At 37.8% G+C, this 22436-nt stretch overlaps 1 protein-coding gene across 1 annotated transcript; it reads left to right on the top strand.

Moving 5' to 3' along the window:
- Positions 1 to 236: 236 nt before the first annotated feature.
- On the top strand, positions 237 to 14565 carry rnd1a (Rho family GTPase 1a). The gene is made up of 5 exons (XM_036591408.1): positions 237 to 475; positions 858 to 945; positions 9023 to 9132; positions 9235 to 9369; positions 9964 to 14565. The coding sequence occupies exons 1-5, from the start codon at positions 356 to 358 to the stop codon at positions 10207 to 10209; spliced, it is 699 nt and encodes a 232-aa protein (XP_036447301.1). The 5' UTR covers positions 237 to 355; the 3' UTR covers positions 10210 to 14565.
- Positions 14566 to 22436: the final 7871 nt, after the last annotated feature.

Genomic DNA, 22436 nt, shown 5'->3' with positions numbered 1-22436 from the left:
CAGGAATGCTTTGTGTAACCTACTACCTGCAAATCTTACTCAGCCAATAATGCGGACTGCTAGCGGAACTACTAGTCAATCCTATTTCATGGGGGCGGCGCTGGTCGGAATACGGGTGGAGTAAAAAAAGCCACAACAACGCCTACGGGACGCGTCTCGTAATTGCCCGCTCTGATTGGACGCCTGGGCCGTATAAAGAGCCGCAGTCCCGAAACTCTTCCTAGACAGCTGGCGGCTGATCTCGTGCACACCGATGCTGACTTAACGCGCGCGCCGCGACGGGACTGCGCGAGCACGTGAACGCGATCCCCAGATCACCTTCAGTCTCTACTCGCAATCACCCGCCTCGGCCAACATGAAGGAGCGGAGGGTGAGCCAGCCTCTGGTGGTCCGCTGTAAACTTGTCCTGGTGGGGGATGTTCAGTGCGGGAAAACAGCGATGCTGCAGGTGCTGGCCAAGGACTGTTACCCAGAGGTAAACACACACACACACACACTCCTGTTCCGTGCACGGATGTCACCCGTTTACGTTATGCAAAGTGTATTTTTCCCTTTTGAAAATGGAGATCAAAGTGTCTGCACGTGTTGGCTGATCAGGTGATTGTTACATTGGCTGTGCGCGCATGCACGTGAACTGATGGTCTGTATGAACGTGTCAGTGTGTGGACTGAGTGTGCACGTGCTAATTGGAACGCAAAAGGTAAAGAGAATCCAAAACAAACAAACAAACAATGCGTAAAACATCAGCTTTAACGCAGCCCGACTGTCAGCTCGTGCTCACGCGCGCAGTGGACACTACGCTATTTGCTGTCTATGGTGTTTGCATTAGAGTCTTAATGTGCTGCTCTTGTCCGCAGACTTACGTCCCCACCGTGTTCGAGAACTACACAGCCGGCTTGGATCTGGAAGAGCAGCGCGTGGAGCTCAGTCTGTGGGACACGTCAGGTGAGAAAGCTGTCTGTTCTACTACTGTACTGCTATATTTAGCAACATTTGTAGCCGTCAGTGCAGGGCTGGGCAATATGGCGATATATATCGTTACACTGATAAATTATGGCACAATACAAAACAATATAATATCGTGGATATCAGTATTTGGATGTCAGTATTTGTAGAACACAGACCAACTGCATGTTTCATTTTAAAGTGAGCAAAATTAGTTCAGTTTAACTGGATTTGGTGCAACATAGTTTGCCAAATATTGAATGAAAATCATTGTTTTCACGGTTTCTGATAGTATTTTTAAAATGGAACAATGGTTCTTTTTCTCTGTTCCAAGTAATTGGATGTCTAAAAGATTAAAGTCGTCAAATCACACATTTTGAAAATTTCATATTGCGATATTATATTTTTGCCATATTGCCCACCTCTACTTTAGTGAGTGCTAAAGGAGCCATTTAGACAATAGGCCTATAGCCTATAGGGTTTCACAGCTGTGTTATATTACAATCTTTATTATTATTGTAATTATTATTATTATTATTATTATTATTAGTGATAGTGGTAGTAATAGTAGAAGTTTTGTGATCACATATATATATATATATATACACACACACATACATATGTATATATATATATATATATGTGTGTGTGTGTGTGTGTGTGTGTGTGTGTGTGTGTGTGTGTATATATATATATATGATCACAAAACTTCTACTATTACTACCACTATCACTAATAATAATATATATATATATATATATATATATATATATATATATATATATATATATATATATATATATATATAATATGTATATATGTATATATATGTATGTGTGTGTGTGTGTGTGTGTGTGTGTGTGTATATGTATATGTCTATATATATATATCCTGGTGGGGATATATATATATATATATGTATATATATGTATGTGTGTGTGTGTGTGTGTGTGTGTGTGTGTGTGTGTGTGTGTGTGTGTGTATGTATATGTCTATATATATATATCCTGGTGGGGATATATATATATATATATATATATATATATATATATATATATATATATATGCTCTCCATTTGAAAAAAGATGCAACAGGTGGTAATGTTTTATTTGGATAGATTTACTATATATGATCTCCATCCTTCTTTCAATATGTGATCTACCATAAAATGTAGTATTAATTGAAATGTGTTTCAAAATGTTTGCTTTTAAATAATTAATTAATTAATAATAATAATAATAATAATAATAATAATAATAATAATTATACAGTATAGTTGCTGTAAATGTATAATGGCAATTATTTGTCCATCATTTTACTGCTTAAGTATGTTTACTGTTAATTGATGGTGATTTTACAACATGGCTTTATTTGTACAAGAATTCGTCAATAAAACGCAAACAGTGCAAACAAAAATGGTTTACATTTGCATGTAAATGTACTGTAGAATTTTGTTCCACCCAACACCTACATCACATAAAAGTTTAAAGAGTGTAATTTTTTTTTCTATTGCTTTATAATCAAAACCTATGTAAGTATATGCGCAGAGGTAGCCTCAATGATGTGGCAAAAGTATGTAAGATTTAATTGCAGCTACAGGAGATTGCAAGATTGAATCTCAGCAATGCCAGTCTTGGCCAGTAGATGAACAGATCATGTGTTTGCACTGTTGTGAGCTCTAGGAAGTCCTAACTAGTAGCTGTGAGTTGACTAAAGTGGGTAAAGTGGGTTGACTAAACTAGGTAAAAAGTATTCTAAGTGGGAAAGTATTGAGTGTTGTGCTCTTTTATGTTCATTTAGCCTAGGACAATTCTAACATGCTGGTTTTATTAGGGATTATTTAAAATTATGTTAAAATGGGCCAAAGCAGACCTACATATACTTGTATTTCTTTTCCCACCTTTATCTGTGCACTCTTAACCCCTTGTGCTCTATAACTGTATTTGTTTATTAATCTTAAAACGTATCATCCACTAAGTACTATGGATCATTCAAGATCTACTGACAAGTTAGGTAGTTTGCTTTAAAATAATTACAGCATAGTTGTGTAATTGTTTAGTTAATGATGATAATTACTTGCCTATCATTTTATTGTTAAGTGCCTTATTGACAAAAAAAGTAAGCTTTTTTTGTACATTACTGTTAATTGATTGTGACTTGACAACATGGCTTTATTTGTAAGTGCTGTTTATCTGATGGTGACAGTTATTCAGTGTGAGTAACTGAAGTGTGGGCTCACATACAGGGCTTAAGGGGTTAACTGTATACATCTGTTTATGTGTATGTTTTCCTTGATGATTGATAGTAGGGCAGTAGGTCACTTGTGCTCTCTGAGGAATCAGCCTTTTCCCTCGCAGAGATTAGCGTACAGAGCACCTGAGGCATGGGTTTGAGCTCATGATTAGGCCTGTGAAGAGTAAAGAGTAGCCTACAGGGGAGAGTGCAAGTCCGGTATGGCAGGCTAGCAGAGACTAGCCCACAGCACCTGAGACCCATCTCTGAGTGCAAAACACTGAGGAAAAGGAACCGTGTCTATACTCTGTGCCTGTTCTTCATTTTTCAGCATCAAGAAAAACAAGCAGAAAACAGAAAATTACACAAAATAAACAACTAAATATAATATATATATTTTCCCAGTATTTAGTGTGTTCAACTGTTGCCTTTATTACAGCTTCTGTTCTTTTTTTGGGTAACTTGCTTTCTGTTTTTTCAAAAAAAAAAAGGAATATTTTTCCACACCTTCAAAGTTCAGTCTTAGGAGTTGGTTACATTTTCTGCTGCTCATTATCCGATTTACACTCATCATGCCGTAAAACTTTACTCAGTTTCAATATTTTAGTGCACATTTTTTGTCTACTTCTCAGTAACAACTTCTTGCAACCTACACATCCTTCCAGGCCCAAATCCACTGGTGTTTGATGGACAGAAACACCTGTAGATTTTTTCAGATCCGAAACAAGAGTGGAGCTTGATTTTTCTCTCTGTATCTCAAAGACAAAAGCTTTAAGTACTGTATCTGATGGAGACAGTTTTGGTGGTCTGCCAGGTCTTGCGTGGTTGTTAGGAGTCCCATTTTCTCTACATCTTTTGATTATTATATGATATCCGGTGTTTTTGCTTCATTTTCCTTTGACTTACTCCACTTGCATAAGGGAGATCTTATATCTTATATCCAACCTCCTCAGAAATATACTGAAAATTGAATAACTTGTAGTTAATGGCTATTTTGACTGGAAATTAAGTAAATGAAACGTGATCTTTTTTGCATGGTGTTGCAGATAGTAGGTAGGCAGTGTGTGTGTGTGCGTGTGTGTGTGTGTGTGTGTGTGTGTGTGTGTGTGTCAGATTTGGCAAGGAAAAATAGGCCGAAGAGTCTTGGGCGGAGGAGAGCTGTAACTCTATTGTGCATGCCAGTTGGCCTCTCAAACCAGCTATAGGTTTTTATTTAGATCTCTCTGCTCTCTCTCTCTCTCTCTCTCTCTCTCTCTCTCTCTCTCTCTCTCTCTCTCTCTCTCTCTCTCTCTCTCATATGGCTTATAGAAGAAATATGAGAATCTAACAGTAAAATAAACAAAAAGAAGAATTCGTTTGTGATTCATATTTATCCAAAATATGACTACATTTTCTCAGTTGTTGCTGCTGCTCTCTCCGCCCAGTCTATGTACAGGGGTTCTTTGGGGCCGACAGTGCTATGCATTGTGTAACGTCAGTGATTCTGATGAATCGGTGTTAATTATCATGCCTGATTGCTCAAGTGCACTCTTGCTTTCTAGCATGAATGAGTGGGTGTTTTTTTCACTGCTGCAGTCAATCAGTGATGGCTGTGATTGATCTGCCATGCGATTTCTTGTTATGCAAAACTTTCACCACTGTTGTTTTGACTGATATCACATGATTAAACTGGAATTATCACATGAAAGTTGGACACTTTGTAACAAAAGTTAATTATGGAGTTGGATTGCATGATGAATTGGTGAATGTGTGATGAATCTATGCTCCATCCAGAAATGTGTTCATGTATAACTGTTGTGAGATTAGACACATGATGCTGAGATTAAAGTCTAAAAAGCTGTGCTACTGAACTGGACTATGCAGCTAATTGAAACTAGACAGTAACAATAATGACATGGTACTGTTAGCTGGATTACAATACAAAAAAAAAAACCCTATAATTATTTAAGTTGTTTCTGTAAAGCAAGCCCAATATTGCAACAGTTATGAAAGAACAGAAGTATGAAAGACATACAGCCTAGATCAGTTCTAGACCTCTGTATAGCACATCCCAGAGCAAGTTAAAGGGGAACCTAGCCACTTACAATTTCTCCCATTATATGAAAAACTTGATGTAAAATGGATACATTCCATTAAAAAAAAAATAAATAAAAAATCAAAGAAAACTTAGCAGTATGTTTCCATTTTTCTACAGAAAATGGGTTTAGGGCAGTATGATAATAGCATTACTGCTACTGAGTGCTGATTGGCTGGTGAGCTGTGGTTCGCACTCATTATGCTTGGTTAAAAAGTCCTATAATGCTTCAAAAACATAACAGCAGTGTTGAAATATTTTACGCCATTCTGTGTTTAGAATAAAATAGTGCATTTTTGATTAAGCATTAACAAACCAGGATTTTGCACAAAAGCTCAAGAGGAGCCCATTTATTTTGGACTGGCTCGGGAGTGCCCTCCATCATCTGACAAACCCGGAAGATGTTACTGAGTGTCAGTTCTCCTCAATACACATTATCTAGACATGCTACCAAATCATGAAGTGTTTCCAGCCACTCACAGACATACTGGTCCTTATTCATCAAAGTTACATGGAATGCAGATTTGACCGTCCTAAATGACCCACAAACTACTCTGCATCTGATTCATTGTACAATGATGAAACAAGAGGTCATTTGAATCATGGTCACTGCATGGAAACAAGTGCCTGCACAGGAGTACTTTATTTACATGTCCAAATTAGCCCTCATATACATATCATTTACATGACCTCACAAGAATAAAAAAGAGCAAAGTGTGAAATAAACAAAATGTCATTGCCTTGTTTGTGAACATTTTAATAAATCACTCGCTGCTTCAGTTATATGATTGCAGTATATGAGGTAGCTTAGTAATAGTACTTGTATTTATTCTGTATTTTTCAGGAGGTAGTTATTTACTGTATCAGCAGTATGAGGCAAACGTCTTTAAGTGGCATATTATTTTAGTTTTTACTGTTACTGCTGATATTGATGATGTTGGTAATCATTTTGATTGTTTAACTGAGTCTGATCATACATGTATGCCAAAAAAATGCATGCACTCATTTTACAATCAGATTTGACGCAACACATCTATATGTCTGCCTCACTTGGATGCACTAAAAACAGAAGAAAGCCTTCATGAACGTTGCTGGATTCCTTCCAGCTTCAGTACTGAACTCTGAGCTGGCCACACACGCACACGCGCACACACACGCGCGCACACACACATACATACAAATTTCCAGATCAATATTTGTCCAGAACATATGAAAGCTGTATTCTGATGCCCTTCCAAGTCTTCAGTAAGGCAAAAGAGCGTCATTAATTGTGCATTGCTTCATTAAGAGATGATGAACTGGAGGATCTTTGCCAGACTGGCGATCATGTAAACACACACACATGCCGACACACACTCGCTCACTAATTCTAACTAATTACAAATTCTTAATTGAATTTGCTCTTCTGTCTCGCTCGGCCTTAAACATCTCTCCATACAATCTCCATATCAAAGTGCATGTAAGATGAGCAGCTGCAGCTTGGGAACACTTTCATCTGTGCTTAAATCTTGAGAGCAATACATAGTGTTTTAAATCTGTCTTCATGTACAATAATTGAAGTCTAATGTTGGGCCAGGCTAATAGCACTTCAGTGACAAATCTTTCCACAGATTTTCCCCACAGTGTAATCAGTTTGAACTTGCTTGGTGTCCATCTTTAGTTTTGCACTGAACAAAAAACATTTCAACCTAATTTCAATCTGCTGCATCTGTAGCATATGACTAATTAGCTTAAGATTGAGTAGATAGATAATAATTGTGATGTATTTCCCTGCACCTAGAGAAGAACAGAAACCCCATTGACTAATATGCTTATGATAGAAGCGAATGGGCAGATGCCTATATAAAGTCTGTTTCAAGTCAAAAGCATTTCCATTCTGTATGCAATCAATGTTCTACAGAGATTAGGTAGAAAAATGCTGGTGTACTCTTGGCCACATGTCAAGAGGTTAATTATCTTTAATGAGTTTTTATTTTTTAACTCATGTTAGTCCCATTTAAATATTTTTCTATTTTGGTAATGGCTCAGAACTCCTTATTGGCTTATTATTCATTTATTAATCTTAACTTATTATCCATAACTTCTATGCATCACACAGCAACTGCTATGAAGCACATATGTAAATTGTGTAGTTACAAGTGTGACAAACTGAAGGATGGACTCACATACAGAGGGTTATAATTTAAAAGATTCAAGTACATTTATAATTGAAAGGTGTTTCAGGACCACTTTCATGATTTTTCTTATTGTTTGTTCCCGATATAAGTTGTTGGGTGGGGACTTTACATACATGAGAAATATCAGTGCTATATTGTGATGGATAACACCTCTACTGGAGAAATACAAAAAGACTTTTATAGTTGTGTTTTTTTTTTTTGTTTTTGTTTTTTTTAAATACATCATAGATCAGCCATTATTCTTTTCAAACCTCCTTATATCCAAAATGTTTACAGTGTTTTACATTGTACATTGTTTTACAATGAGACTCAATTATAACCTCACTTTTACTGGTTGAACCATTTTGTTTACTGTGTTAGGGCTGAAAGATTAACAGTTTTTATATTGAAAGGCACAATTTAATAAAGTGCAATTTTCAATTCACAAGAGCTGCAATTTTTTTTATGAAATTATAGCCTACACTCTTAAATATACTTCATCAATGTTCTTAAAGTTCTCAATGCTCTCAGTATTCTGCTTCTTTAGTAAAGACAGTTATTAAATATTTGGATGTGTAAAAAGTTCTCTGCATGGTGAAATGGTTCTTCAGACTGATGGAGAATGTGTTGTATATGGTTCTGTATAGCACCAAAAAGGTTCTGCTATTGTTACAATGTGAAGCTTGCAGCACTCGAAGAACATTTTGGCGCTGTATAGAACTTTGTTCCAAAAAGGTGCTATATAGAACCATATACAACACATTCTCCATCAATCTGAAGAACCATTTCACCATGCAGAGAACTTTCTATGCATGCAAATGGGGAGTGTTCATGGTTCTACATAGAACCATAGTCTTTACTAAGGAACCCTTGAAGAACCATCTTCCTAAAGCGTTTACATTAGCAAATCATTGTTTTAAGTTTTAAGAGAGGAAATTGAACCTAATAAGGGCTTGAGAGCTGCCTGTAGATGAGTTAGACCAATCAGAGGCAACCAAACCTCCATGTGTTGTGACATCAAAACCACAACTCACTGGCAGTTTGGCTGTTCAGGGGTCGAGCCTCGAGCCTAAAAAAGTGGATATTCTGGTCTTCTTGGCTAAAAATAAATCAGGCCTAAATCTTAATTTATAAAAAAAAATGCAATCAGTTGCAATAATATTCAGAAAAATCACAATCAGATTTTTTCTCCGACACGTTCAGCCCTACTCTATATTTTACAGCATATTGGGATTGATGGTGCTATATGTTTACAAACAAGTGATAGGAAAATAAAGTGATGTTTCAAACAATGTTTCTTGCTAGGGCTATAATTACTATGGCTTCTTGTATCTATCATTCATGTTAATTTTATGGAGCCCTGCAATCTTTTTTATTGATTCAAACAAAGTAGCTGGATCTATTACACCCTTGTATTATTAAATTTCTATTAAATTCTAGAATAGAACACCTTTGTCACTGTACTGTGATATTCAGTCTGATTCTCCTGCTTATGCTGAGAAAGATAAGAAAGGTTAAAATAAAGAAAAAGCGTCATTTCAGCAATAGTATCAGATGAATTCGATTATTCAGAGTAGTTTGGTTATTAATGAGTATTGTGACGTTACTCTTACAGGTTCTCCGTATTATGATAACGTCAGGCCACTCTGCTATAGCGACTCAGATGCCGTACTGCTCTGCTTCGACATCAGCCGACCTGACACTGTTGACAGCTCACTGAAAAAGGTAAGAGTTCAAAGCAGCTGTAAGTGGAAATGCCACCTGTATGCTAACTGTAACAATGTTTAGTATAAAGGTGTTTCTATGACCCTGCCTCTCATTCTGCAGTGGAAGACCGAGATCATGGATTTCTGTCCCAGCACACGCATCCTTCTAGTTGGCTGCAAGACAGACCTGCGCACGGATGTGTGCACACTGATGGAGCTGTCCAATCAGAAAATGGTGCCCATTTCTCATGAGCAGGTCCGCCACTTGCATTCTCCTATTATAGCATAAAATCTGACCACTTGTCTCTTTCTGCCCAGAGTTCTTGTAGCTACTTTAACATACTTTATCTAGCAGTCTCATAAAAGTTGAAGAAATAGTTGTGAAAAATCCTTCAACAAATTTTCCCCTTTCCCAAACTGTAATTGATTTGGACTGGCTTGATGTCCAGAATTTGCATCTTTAGTTTTGCACGGAACAAAAAAGGAACACAAAAAAATCAAATTTTTGGCTCCAGGCTTCAAAATGGCTGTTGCTATTGTTTTTAAACAGCAAAATTTAACAACTTAAGTGGTTTAAGGCAATCGTATGGCGATTTAGGCATGCACTTACATGAGCTTCCATTAGGCCAACTGCTACATTAGTCATGCAGGTCCAGTTGAAAAATAAAACTTTGCAAAAATTAAAAAAAAAACAAAAAAACTTTGGACACCAAACATCTTACTCAATCAATTACATTAAATCCTGTAAATTAGATTTCTTCCTAAACTATGATTGTAACAGTGAATAACTTAACATAAACCTAAACCTGAAGTTTAAGGTATTAACTACTTTTGGATCTGCCCATTTCAGGGGTCTTCATTAGCGAAGCAGATCGGAGCAGAGGCGTATCTGGAATGCTCGGCGTTCACATCAGAGAAAAGCATCCACAGTGTTTTTCGCTCGGCTGCACTCGCTTGCCTCAACAAGCTGCAGCCGTCAGTCAAACCCAGCCCGGGCCGGCGACTGTCCAAACGCCTGCTGCACCTGCCTAGCAAGGCCGAGCTTCTGAGCTCCTCCCTCGGCAAGGAGAGGACCAAGAGCTGCTGCATCATGTGACTCTTCACATGTTGAAACAGATCAACAGAAGGGCAGTTTTGGGGCGAGAAGAGGTTGTGACCTTTGCTGGCTCCTCGTCTCCCCCCACCACCCTCACGTTTTGCCTTCTCCATTTGAGTTACTTTTAACGTCCTCCCTCTTCCACTTAACTTGGCAGGTTCTGCTGAACTTTCCTTGTGTGGAGGTTTTTTCTAGCACACTTCCTAAAGTTCAGGGTCATTTCTGCCTGCTGACAGAAGCTTCATATGAACTTCATTTTGTACTTAAGGAACCTGGTTTGTTCATTTATGACTTTAATTCATTGTTGCGTATATGTACAAGAATGAGATTTGAACTGTGAATGCATTTGAACTGTACAAAAAGGCTTCCTATACATGGTTTGCACTTTAGGGTGTTTACTGGACCTCTGAGGTACTGCATCATTTTGTACTTTGCAACATGCCCAAATAAGGACTTTGGACCTAAACTATTTTTGTCTATGGGGAAAAATGAATGGCGCTTTTGAAAATGATTCTCTTTATATCCAGTTGTAAACAAGCCGATGCATTTTGTCCTATGTAGTTTCCCCTAAACATTCCTAAGTCTCAGAATTAGACCTTTGAGTCAAAATATGAGTAATCAGAAAAGGAGTATTTCTATATACCAGTGGCGAACCATGATCATTAGAGCTAGGCCAAGATTATCAGAGTTTGTTAGCACTAATCTAACTGTGATCCTCATGAACATTTTTGTCAGTTCTGATTAAAAACAGACATTTGAAGCTTCTAAAAGACATTCTATGTTTTTTGAAGGTTGTGACAGACATAGTAGGATATATTTTACCTTTTAGAGGACTGGGATGGAGCTGCTGCTGCTGCTGCTGTTTTCCATTTCTAACAACCCGTTGATTAGACTGCTGCTGGTATTCACAGTCATTGACGTATCTGGGATTTCCAGCCTAGAGTCACATTTTTTTGTCACAAAATTGGATCCCGCTTACTGCAAATCAAAATATGATTGGTTAATTCCTCTGTCACTTCTTAAATTATGCAAATGATTCATCTAATGCCAGGATTTCCCTTCAGCTCTTGAAATCTTAACCAATAGGAGAGCTCGCTATATATGTATGTAGATACCACAGAGACAATCCTGAGTGGCCAATTTTTTTTTTTTTTGAAATGCTTTTGTTTCCATCCAATATTTAACAATGAAACAAAAGTAGTGCTCATGCATGATTTTAAAGATGTGCCCGCTCTTTGATCGGCCATCCCAAATGTCACCCCATAAATTTCTGCCACATCACTGGCTTCCAGCTCAATATGGGGCAGGTGTTTGTGACTTTAGAGGAGAGCTGGTTCATTATCGGCAACTGGCAAAACAACTCTCTCTCCAGTCCTGCACATTTAACTGAAGTCACTAAGTTACATCAACCTAAGGCTACTATTGTAACTGTACACTGCAATACTATTATACAACAACACTAGCTTCTCATATTTGTAGCCTAAAATTGCCAAAGCCACTTGACTACCGCAAAACTTGCTAGTTTGCGTGGGATATTCTGATGAGATTGCCCGTTTTATGATGCAACTTAAACGCACAAAAGTATTAGCCTGCTTGTAGCATACATGTAGCAAAATTCATAACCACTTAACGACTCCACAATTCAAAAAATATAGTTATATTTGGGGGAAACTTACCAAGGACATAATGTATTGTTGGTTAACCACAGCACTTTTTTTCAGTGAGAAAAGAGGCTTAGAGTCAGGACTTGTCTGGATGCTAAAAGTGAACTACAAAATGATGACAAATCCTCAGGAGTCTACAGGAAACCAGATTCAGTGATTGCTGTGTACTTAATACGTGAGACAGGCCAAAGTATGATTGCTGTTTGGTTAGAGGACGCAAAAGGGTAAGGGGAGGAACCGGAGGTTTATCTCCCCTCGAAAAAGGAAAGAGCCGTTATAAATCTGACACCGGATAGAGCATGCAATCACATTTAGGGAGTTAGAACGTGTTTAAAATGCTGACTCGTGTTCTATTTCTCTCGTACTCTCTCACAGATACATGCGTTTCCCTGCTTCATCTCATGTCTGTCCATAAATCTTAGCCAGTGAACCCTTCAGAGAGGGGGCAGCCCGGCCAGTTCCTGAAATAACATAAACGAGCTAACAGTTGTTGAATTTGAATGGTGCCTGACCCCACAGCTACTGCGGAGTGTAAAGCCTGTTCGAACAGGCTTGGGACCGAGGAGTCAGGGGGATTAGCTGAGGAGACAGGAGGCCATTTCAGTCCAGCCCAATCTGATGAGAGGTTAGATAAGAAAAAACACACTTTCCTCCCTTCTCCAAGACTGCCTTCTCTTTGATTTTCAATTATTGATTAACCCTCTAAATGGCCAGGGCCCACCAGCTGGCCAAAAGGTTTATTACACACTTCTATAACCTAAGAATACATACTAAAATGCTTAGTTCTTCAAGGGCTCTTTAGCAAAGAAAATGGTTCTATGTAGAACTATCAACACTCAAAGAACCATTTGCATGATTAAATGGGTCTCTGCATGGTGAAATGGCTCTTCAATAGCAGAACCCTTTGTGGTGCTATATAGAACCCTTTTCAAAAACCATCTACCATCATTTTTAAGAGTGCAGCTCAAGCAGTTTGCATTAATGTCCCTGTAGTTACTGAAAAATAAGTGTCAGTGTGTAATAAGCCTGTGATTTTAAGGGGTTAACTCCTGAGTTGCTGTCTTTACGTTATGCCTGTAATTGGTTGATTTGGACTGTTTTGTTAGAATATGATTACGTTCTTGTCTGGTTTGAACAGCATTACTCCTTATAATCGGCTCTGTTTGGAAGGCTCTTTTGAGGTCACTTTCAGGGAAAGAGTTATGATCCATCTTTGAACCTTATTTGGGTGATCTCTCTCGCTTTAATCCCGCCACGGGATTGCGTAACTCTGTGAATCTTTTGGTCATGTAGCAATCACTGGAAAGCTCAAAGCACCTCAGTTGACTCTTTGAGATATTGACCATTATTATTATTATTATTATTATTATTATTATTATTATTATACACCCCTAACTTATTAATTGATATTATTATACATTGTTAAATATAAATAATTGCATCTTTATTATATTTAGGATGATAGTTCCAATTCGTACCCTTGCCAGGAAGTTTTAGTTTATATTTACTTTGTGTAAAGATGCAATCAGTACATTTTTTGAGATTTTTTTTTTTTTTGTGGGCTGAGGATTCCATACATATGAACATCTTATGTCAGATTGTACCTTTAAATTTTTAAAACTTATGGACATACAAGAATTTTTTTCCTCCCCAAAGAAAACCTCATTAAACCATGCACAAAGATAAACGATAACTGACTGAAACCCATAAAAAAACACAACTGATTTGACAATTCCCTTTGAAACCTACTTGTAAACCATATATTGATTTTTCTATCAATTTAACGAGACAAATGGGCTCCTGACTCAGCTTCTGCCAACAGTATCAGATACTCTGAGAATAGCATGTTGCGGGGTAAGTGTAGGCCCTCCTACTGGATCACACAAGTGGGCTTCGGTGTATAAATCTAACAGGCTGGTCCTGTCACAGAGTTTTTTCCCCATCTTTGAACGTGCTGTAATTTTGTTCATCTCTTTACTTCGTCATTCTCTCATGTTGTGTTCCGACTCTGCCTGCCCGTGTTCCTGTCTTTTGTCTATCGGCGGGTGGGGAAAGGGAGCCTCTGAAGCTGTAGACTGAAGCCGTAGACTTTGTGAGTTTGATATGCACACAGCCTTGTGCATCACCCTACACGCACTGCGCTGGAATTCGACGGTGTTGCCTAGCAACAGCCGAGGGGGACGGCATGTCTCAAGGCTGCCAGATGAAGAACAAGAAGTGAGGACAGGTTCCCTCATTGTAGCATTATACATCGTCCTACTGCTGAGGCCTTGGCTATGAAGAGTACAGAGAAACTTATGAAATGAGTTTATAGGCTGCCTCACACATTCTCGCTAAGAACACTGTGTAGTGCCACACTGACGTTATTATGGCCCGACTGACAAAATGTTTATATCAGTCAGGCTTTAATTTTACACACACACACCTTCTATTTTCTTCTTTTTCCCTCCCCTTTGGATACTTGGTCTGGATGTACATATCTCAGTTTTGTATAATAATCTTTGTACAGCCCTCCACGAAATATCTGCAAAAGAATAAGTTAATACCTGCTGTACATTTATGTGTAACGTTGTGTGCTTTGTGATTCTAATTTATTGAACAAATTGATGTTGGGTTTACTTCTGTCCACGTATTCTCTCCTCTGATAAGCTGTGGTTCTTGACTTCATTAAAAACCAGCTTTATTCTGTAAACTCGTTTTTATTGGGTGTTTGTACAGACTTGCTGCGGTAGATGAACAGATTCCCCCCTCCTCCACCAGCGTGGTCTAAGAGAGTGCTGTGCACACCCTGGTTTTGCAGGCTGATACCTTTAGCGCGGTCTGCCTCTACGCCTTACTCCTTCGATATGACATTTCCACTCACCCCAATTGCTCCCCGGGGTGCTTTAAAATGGTCCCACTGTTCCCACAATATTACTGAGATTTACGGTGAAAGCCTGCACACACTGCGCACCTCACTTATTTGCACTATGAGGCTCATAGCAAGTGCAGTAGAATAACTAACAGTAACGTTAACCTTTATACTGTTTATTGTATAAGCAATAGTCACTTGCACAGTGTAGATTTAAATATTATAAACAAGATACTGGACATATTTATGTTTTTCAACATTTTAGGTATTTTGGGAACAGTAGGTTATTATATGATAAACAATACTGTAATTGTCTATTTACATGCATGTCAAAAGTTTTTCAACACTTAAAATACAAGACATTCTGGATATTAACTGCACTGTATTCATAAACTAATTTTCAAAATTATACAGGTTTGTCAGTCATTTCTGGGATAATCCTCAGTGCTGTTCAACATTACAGGCAAAGCTTGGGTCACATTTTGTTTTGATGGACCCGTATAGATGATCTACCTATACTAGAATGTTTGTTAATAATTTATTAACACCATTATGGTAAGAGTTATATTTAGGAGTAGGTGTAGGTTTTGTGTTGAAGTTATGGTTAGAGTCTGGCTTAGATTTAATAGAAACATTCAAACTCAACTTCAAGTTGAACTGCATTTAGTGGATATTTAGTTGAATGTTAGTTAAAGACAGGTAAAGCATCTACAGAAGACTAACAAAAAGTGTTACCAAAGCTTTTTATACAGAATTAGCATATTATTCTCTTCCTGCAGATCCCTTAGGGGCCATTCCACTGGTGGAAAAGAAACCAGACTCAGATATTTTTTTATCAGAAAATAAAATAATTTCCCAGATTAACTGTGTGAAATGTTGTTGAGCTGCTAGTGAGCAATGATGGGTTGTGAAAACAATATACAGCTCTCCACAAAGACGACTGCATCAAGATGAAATGGACAGAACACGTTTTTCTTCATATCAAACTATTGTGTACAACTGCCATATAAAAATAGTATTTATATTGAGTCTAAATGTTATTATAAATCTTGACTTGCTTGCTCACCTTTGAAAACAAAAATCAAATTCACCTCCGGTTTGGTAAACCTTACATATTTCCATCAAAATGTCCATCACTGTTATTGAAAAAAAGAAACGCATAAAAACAAAAACTGAAGAACCTCCAAAATAAGACGAAATTGCATTTTATGGCTGCTGTAATAAAGGATTAAAAATTGTATAATCATTTTAGACATTTATCTGCAATTACATCAGCTTTCCATTATTAAAAACATTGATTTCAGACTTCTGAATTGTAAAGTATGCACGGTGAGATGCCAGAAGGTCAGTACTATATATATGTGAACGTGTTCCTGCGTGACTGTACTGTCATAAATATACATTAAACTGCTGAGGTTTACGAATTTTACTGGGGCTAAATACAGTGATTCATAACATCAAATGCTAAATGCACAGATTCATTCGTTTTCACTATAATATTGACTTATCTTCACATAAATGTATGTCAGGCTGCTGCTCATGTTCTGATGTAAGCAGTTCCTGGTGTGAGTTTTTTACCGAAACGCCATTAAAACCCCTCTTTTTAATCTTCTTATTCCCTGGTAACACGTGCAAACCTCTCATAACTCACTGTACTCACTCTGATTACAGAGCTGATTTAGTGCCAACAGCAGGCCAGAAATAAAGGTAAAGGAGTCCCCAAGCATTTTATTTCGAGGCATGGCTGCGATATTCACACCCAGCATTCACTCAGAGGCTTTCAGTGGTTTAATACTATGTAAGTATAAATGGCAAAAAAAGAACACAAACTGCACAAAGCATCAGCAGGAGAGAACAGGATAATGTTTGAGAGAGTTGAGATCTTGGTGAGCATAAGTGGCAAATAAGAGAGAGGCTGAGAGACTGAGAGAGAGAGAGAGAGAGAGAGAGCGCAAGAGAGAGAGAGGGGGAATTTAAGGATTTTGCTAAGAGCTCTCTCTCTCTCTCTCTCTCTCTCTCTCTCTCTCTCTCTCTCTCTCTCTCACTCTTTCTCTCTCTCTCTCTCTCTCTCTCTCTCTCTCTCTCTCTCTCTCTCAGTCTCTCTTTCTCTCTCTCTCATGCATGTGCCTAGCTGGTAATGAGCTTGGACTCTGTGATGCCATTGCGACTCACCCTGCAGCTTAGAGCGAGAGTGAAAAAGGCGGATAAGGAATGACAGAGAAGACTCATGCTCTCTGCTCACTGATGAGCCATGTAGACTTGCCCTGTCACTTCACGTGTTTGTGTTCCTGTGTGTGTATGTGTGTTTGTTTTTCTGCAGTTTCAGGGCAAAGATATCCTGGCTTTGAAAGGACAAACAGAGAAAAGCAGGACTAACCTACAATATCAGAACCTGCAAAATGGCCCTGACTTTGTAAAGTGCTTTTATTTACAAAAACTACACTACTGTGCAGAAGTCAGAAAGTACCCTTTTCCCATTAAAACGTTCCCAAAGCTGTCACTGACATCATGTTCGCTACTAAAGGGACACTAACCTTCACACAAACAACTACCCAAACTCACCTTAGCTGCCTTACAAAAACAAAGTAATTGAAAAAACAGGAGTTTCCAAAACTGGAGTTAAAAAAAAAAAATAATGAAAATGATGACATTTAACCTCTTCAACTCCTTGAGACCACCTGTGGTTCCAAAACACACTTTTTGTCATATTCTTCATAACTTTCATATTTCATAAGCTACGTTCAAAAGGTGGGTGTCGTATGAGAGCTGTAACTGTCTTCTTTCCAGTCAAATAGATGGGTAATGTCATTTTAAACCCTTATAATAAAAGAAGCTGAACTCAGTTTTGTTGTCTACTAAAAGTCGACCCATTTTTCCACAAATCTGGGCTATAAACTATAAACAAAGCGTGTCAGATTTTTGGCTTTCAGCAGTAAATTGTAAGCATATAGCAATATGTGTATGATCATAAAACACATGCTCGGTTAATTTGAGAGGAGCTTTTACCAAAAAAATAAATAAATAAAATAAAAATGTACATTTACTTCATGCAGTTACTGAATAATTTGCTTTATGATTTGGTCATGTGAATTCAAATGGAAAAACCAAAATATACCTTGGAGAATAAGAGGTTGTATAGTTATTGAGAAAATGGGACTCCAAACAACCATGCAAGAGCTGGTAGACCAACAAAATGAGAAAATCAAGCTCCACTCTTGCTTCTGAAAAAATCCACAGGTGTTTCTGTCCATCCTTCCAGAAGACAACTCAGCGCTATGGGTCTGAAAGGATGTATAGCTGTCAAGAGACATTACTGAAAAATATAGACCAAAAGAAGAAGAAAATGTGCACTAAGATACTGAAACTGGACATTTACAACATGAAGTGAGGTTTTATGGCATGAGTCTAAATTGGATCATGAGCAGCAGAAAATGCAAACAACTGAACTTTGGAGGTGTGGAAAAACATCCCTGCAGGTTTCTTTGAAAAACTGAAAGAAAGTCTCCTGAAAATATTGGAAACTGTGATAAAGGCAAACGTGAAAAAACTGTATATTATATTTGGTTGTTTGTTGACCTCTGTGTAATTTTATATTAAATATGTTTTCTATTCCTAAATATGAAAATTGAATAACTTGTAGTTAATGTTCATTATGACTAGAAATGAAACAATGCGTGTGTGCGCACATGTGTGTGTGTGTGTGTGTGTGTGTGTGTGTGTGTGTGTGTATGTTTACTCTTTGCGATTTTTGCACACAGTAACAGCAGTGAGAAGCAGACACTCTGATATAGTATCAGAGGGACTCTTCTGTCCAGATCTGTTTTAATGAAATCAGCACGGCTGTCCCAACTGAATCAATCTGTTTACTGGCTGCTCAGCCATGCAGAAAGCTCTGCAGACAACACACACACACACACACACACACACACACACACACACGCACACACACACACACACACACACACACACACGTTATTACAGGGTGTTGCACTTCCAAGAAAGATTAATGTACATAATCATCATAAATAACACAAATTAGCATAGATGATTTGTAGCCAATCACTGTCTGCAAATTCTGCATAATATCTCTATTAACCTATTCGTGTTCAACCCAACATAAATTTAGTCTGATAAACTTCTGATTGATCTAAAGTGATGAAATTTGTGCAGTTATACACTGAATAAAACATCTAACAATATCCATTTATTATTATTATTTTTTTACATGTAATGTCTTAGTTTGTTTCTTTTATTTAGGTAAAAGACTAAATTTAATATGCCATAATAAGTGATAAAAACTAGTTTTTAACAATACATTTTGATTGATATGAAGATTTGCATGGAGTAAGCTTATGAACCTATGGACCAAATAAAAAATTTCAGATTCTGTTGAGTTTACCATCTAAAAATATATTGACACTTTTTTGTTGAGGCAATAAAGCTTGTATATTCTAACTCTACTCTGACGGAACGGAGACGTGAGATAATTAAAATTAAAAACTTCATGCAATGTTTTATTTTTATTTTTAGCGTAGGAATGTTTTCGAGGTGTTTTGTACAGTTATGCTGTAGAGAAATCTTTTCTGACAATGATTTCTATTTCCCTCATTTCTAGCTCTAGGCTCATGTTATGCGATGGGGACACCTCTGAGCTCCCCTACACTAAAGGCACACCCTTCCCCCAGTACGCACACACACACACAGTGCGGGGGCATGTTGATGAAGATGCCTCGGGGGTATGTTGATGATGGATGCTCATGTTTTGGCTGTTTAATTAGCTGTCTGTGGCTACATGGCATCATGGCCTCAGCTGGAGCAGCAGCAGTGGGGGGTGGATAGATTAGGAGGTTAGAGGTGTATGTCGTATTGGCGGAATCGTTCTGAGAACCTTTTCTTTGATTTTGTGGTTTGTTATTGAAGAAACTTGGACAGCTCTGTTTTGGTATCATGTACTTTAAGCATATTGACTAGGGTTATAACATAATTGAAACACTGAAAAAGTTACAATCCGATTTTGGTTTTCAATTTTAATGTCAAATTTCGGTTCAATTTTCAGTTTTCTAAACACAATCATATCCAACTCTCATTCATCATGCATGAAACCCATTATTTTGTTAGGTGAATGGGAAAAAAAGCATAAAGCCAGAATCATCATTTCGCCTCTTCGGTCAAAATCAAATGCCCATTTAGATCAATTTTTGCTTTTGATTCACTATTTTACAACCCGAACATTAATATAAAGCTCTAAACTGAGCTTCTCAATAAAAGGTCATGCATAGTATAACAACAATTGACCATTTCATATGCACTCAGCGCGTTTGTGCCCCCAAACTCACAAAGTCGCTTATGTTCTCCTAATGGGGCAAAGATGGTTAACACACATTGTAGCATATGGAAAGCAGCTGAGCCTGAAACACTCTTGATTTACACAGGATGGTAAATAACTAATTGGGTCACGGTGCACTGCCAAAGCCTCAGCGCCCTCAATCACAAATGGGCGTCGTTTTATTCTCTTTATTTCAATTAACATTTTAAACCCCAGATTTATTAATCAGTTGTTCAGCTTAAGGCTTTTTATACTATAAATGATTTAGTAACTTCTAAGAAATTAATAGGGAAGTTAGGCAGTAATGAGAGTGAGAAACTGTAATGTGGTTTAAGGGGTTTAAGAGCTGGATAAACAGACAGCTAACATTTGTGTATCTTGCAAATGACAGTTTTTTCAGTTGAAAGCCAACTGAAAACTACAATCTCAAAATCCACATTTTCAAAACCCCCTGCCAGCACGATCACTGTGCAAATCTCAATTACACCACTTTCAAAATCCCCAATCACTGTCCTTTCAATGTGGACTCACTTTCTTTGAAAAATATTGGATGACAACTAACAATTTGCGCTAACGCAGACACTAATTTTGGTTTGTGTTGAGAGCTGAGAAATGGTGTTTAGTAACAGAAACTGACTCAAAAAGCACAAGGATTTTCTCTTTTAAACTGTAAAGCTCAGCAGAAAGCTACTCCCAGTGCTATCAGGCATTTTTCATTATCCTGCTCCATGATCATGAGGTAGGGGGATGATCCAAGAGATCAATATTGGACATTATTATGTATTACTAATTCTCCTATTACCTCTCAGGAGATTTCGGCTGACTCATATACTGAGAATAGTGTAATCGTTCCTAAAACTGGAGAAACAGTGTGGCATCCTGTCTGCAGGGAAAAGGCAGGAAAAGAAAGGAAACATAATGAATGTCACTATTTGTACAAATTAGTTATCTATTCCCAAAGGGGGGAAAAAACAAAACAAAACAATGAAATGCATGCTATCTGGAAGGGGCACCATGAATAAATGACACTCATTTTTTTTTTCCTCACTGAAACAATATTATTAATATCATAAAGTAAATAAATACATTAGCATATAATGCTTTTATCTGCATTATACACTATATGATATAACAAAGGGTGCGCTCCATTGGCACAGCCGGTTGGCTTCTATTATAAGGGTGTTTTGAGACTATGGGCTTTCTGTTCTTTTCTAAGTACAGCGACACGCTTCAAAATGACTGTCTATTGCAATCAATTCAACATTACAGACGCGGCAGATCTTGTCGGGAGTATTCCACAGAAAACCATCCGTGGCGAGATTCAAACAAAAGCAGTTATACTACAGCATTGCTCCAAAGAACCCTTATAGTACCTTCGTTTTTAAAGAGCATAGTGTTGAGATTAACATTCCATACCATCTACCAGCATTTAAAATTTTAATAAGGCTGTGACTTTTGCAGAGGAACTTCTTTTCTATCTGGGGAAAAATGCATTTCGGTTGGAAGCATAATGGTCTCCGGATGCCATGGTAATAAAGGTAATATCTGGACTACTCAGACTATTGTGAAGCTGCCAGTGTTAACCAACAGGCCATTCAGAGTGTGGACTACTCTAACAAACCTGTCTCAAGGTCAGAGAGCCCTTACTGAGATCACAACTACCCTGCAGAGAGAGAGAGAGAGAGATAGAGAGAGAGAGAGAGAGAGATAGAGAGAGAGAGAGAGAGAGAGAGAGAGAGAGAGAGAGAGAAACATGAAAACATGAGTATTCTCTTTCTTCTTTCAGTGTCAGACAATGCCCTTATGGCAGGAGGAATGTAGTCATAGCAACAGTCTAAGTGTCTCTAAGTGTGTATGTGTGTGTGTGTATATGAAGTATGAATACAGATTTACTTTTGCGGATTCTAAAGAGAAGAGTGTGCCAAATTAAATATTTAATGGACACCTCTCTGGTTTGTACACAGTCTCTCTCTCTCTCTCTCTCTCTCTCTCTCTTTCTCTCTCTGTGAGGATTGGTCCACTCTCTATGTGGAGATGAAAGCATTTCAGAGCAAACACTTATCTATTGCTGCAGAATTACAAAAGCTCCATCTCTGACCCTCAACATAGAGGTTTTCAACAGCGCCTTCACTCCACCTTAACAGTCACGCTGCATCATAACTATGCAACTAAATTATCCAAGAATCTCTCTACCTTTGATGGTTGATTTCTTGGCTTGATTTAGTAATTCGGTTTTGCACTTATGTTAACCTTTTCAATTCCATGGACCTGTTGCCAGTCTGGCCTTCAATGTCTCACTCTCATAAGTGACTTACATACCAGTTACCAACTAATTCATACCTGCCTAGTTACTATACAATAAGCTTTTAAGACCTGCTGCACCAAA

The sequence above is a fragment of the Colossoma macropomum genome, unplaced genomic scaffold (assembly GCF_904425465.1).
Source record: "Colossoma macropomum unplaced genomic scaffold, Colossoma_macropomum, whole genome shotgun sequence".
NCBI lineage: Eukaryota > Metazoa > Chordata > Actinopteri > Characiformes > Serrasalmidae > Colossoma > Colossoma macropomum.
This window is presented reverse-complemented; position numbering and strand designations above follow the sequence as displayed.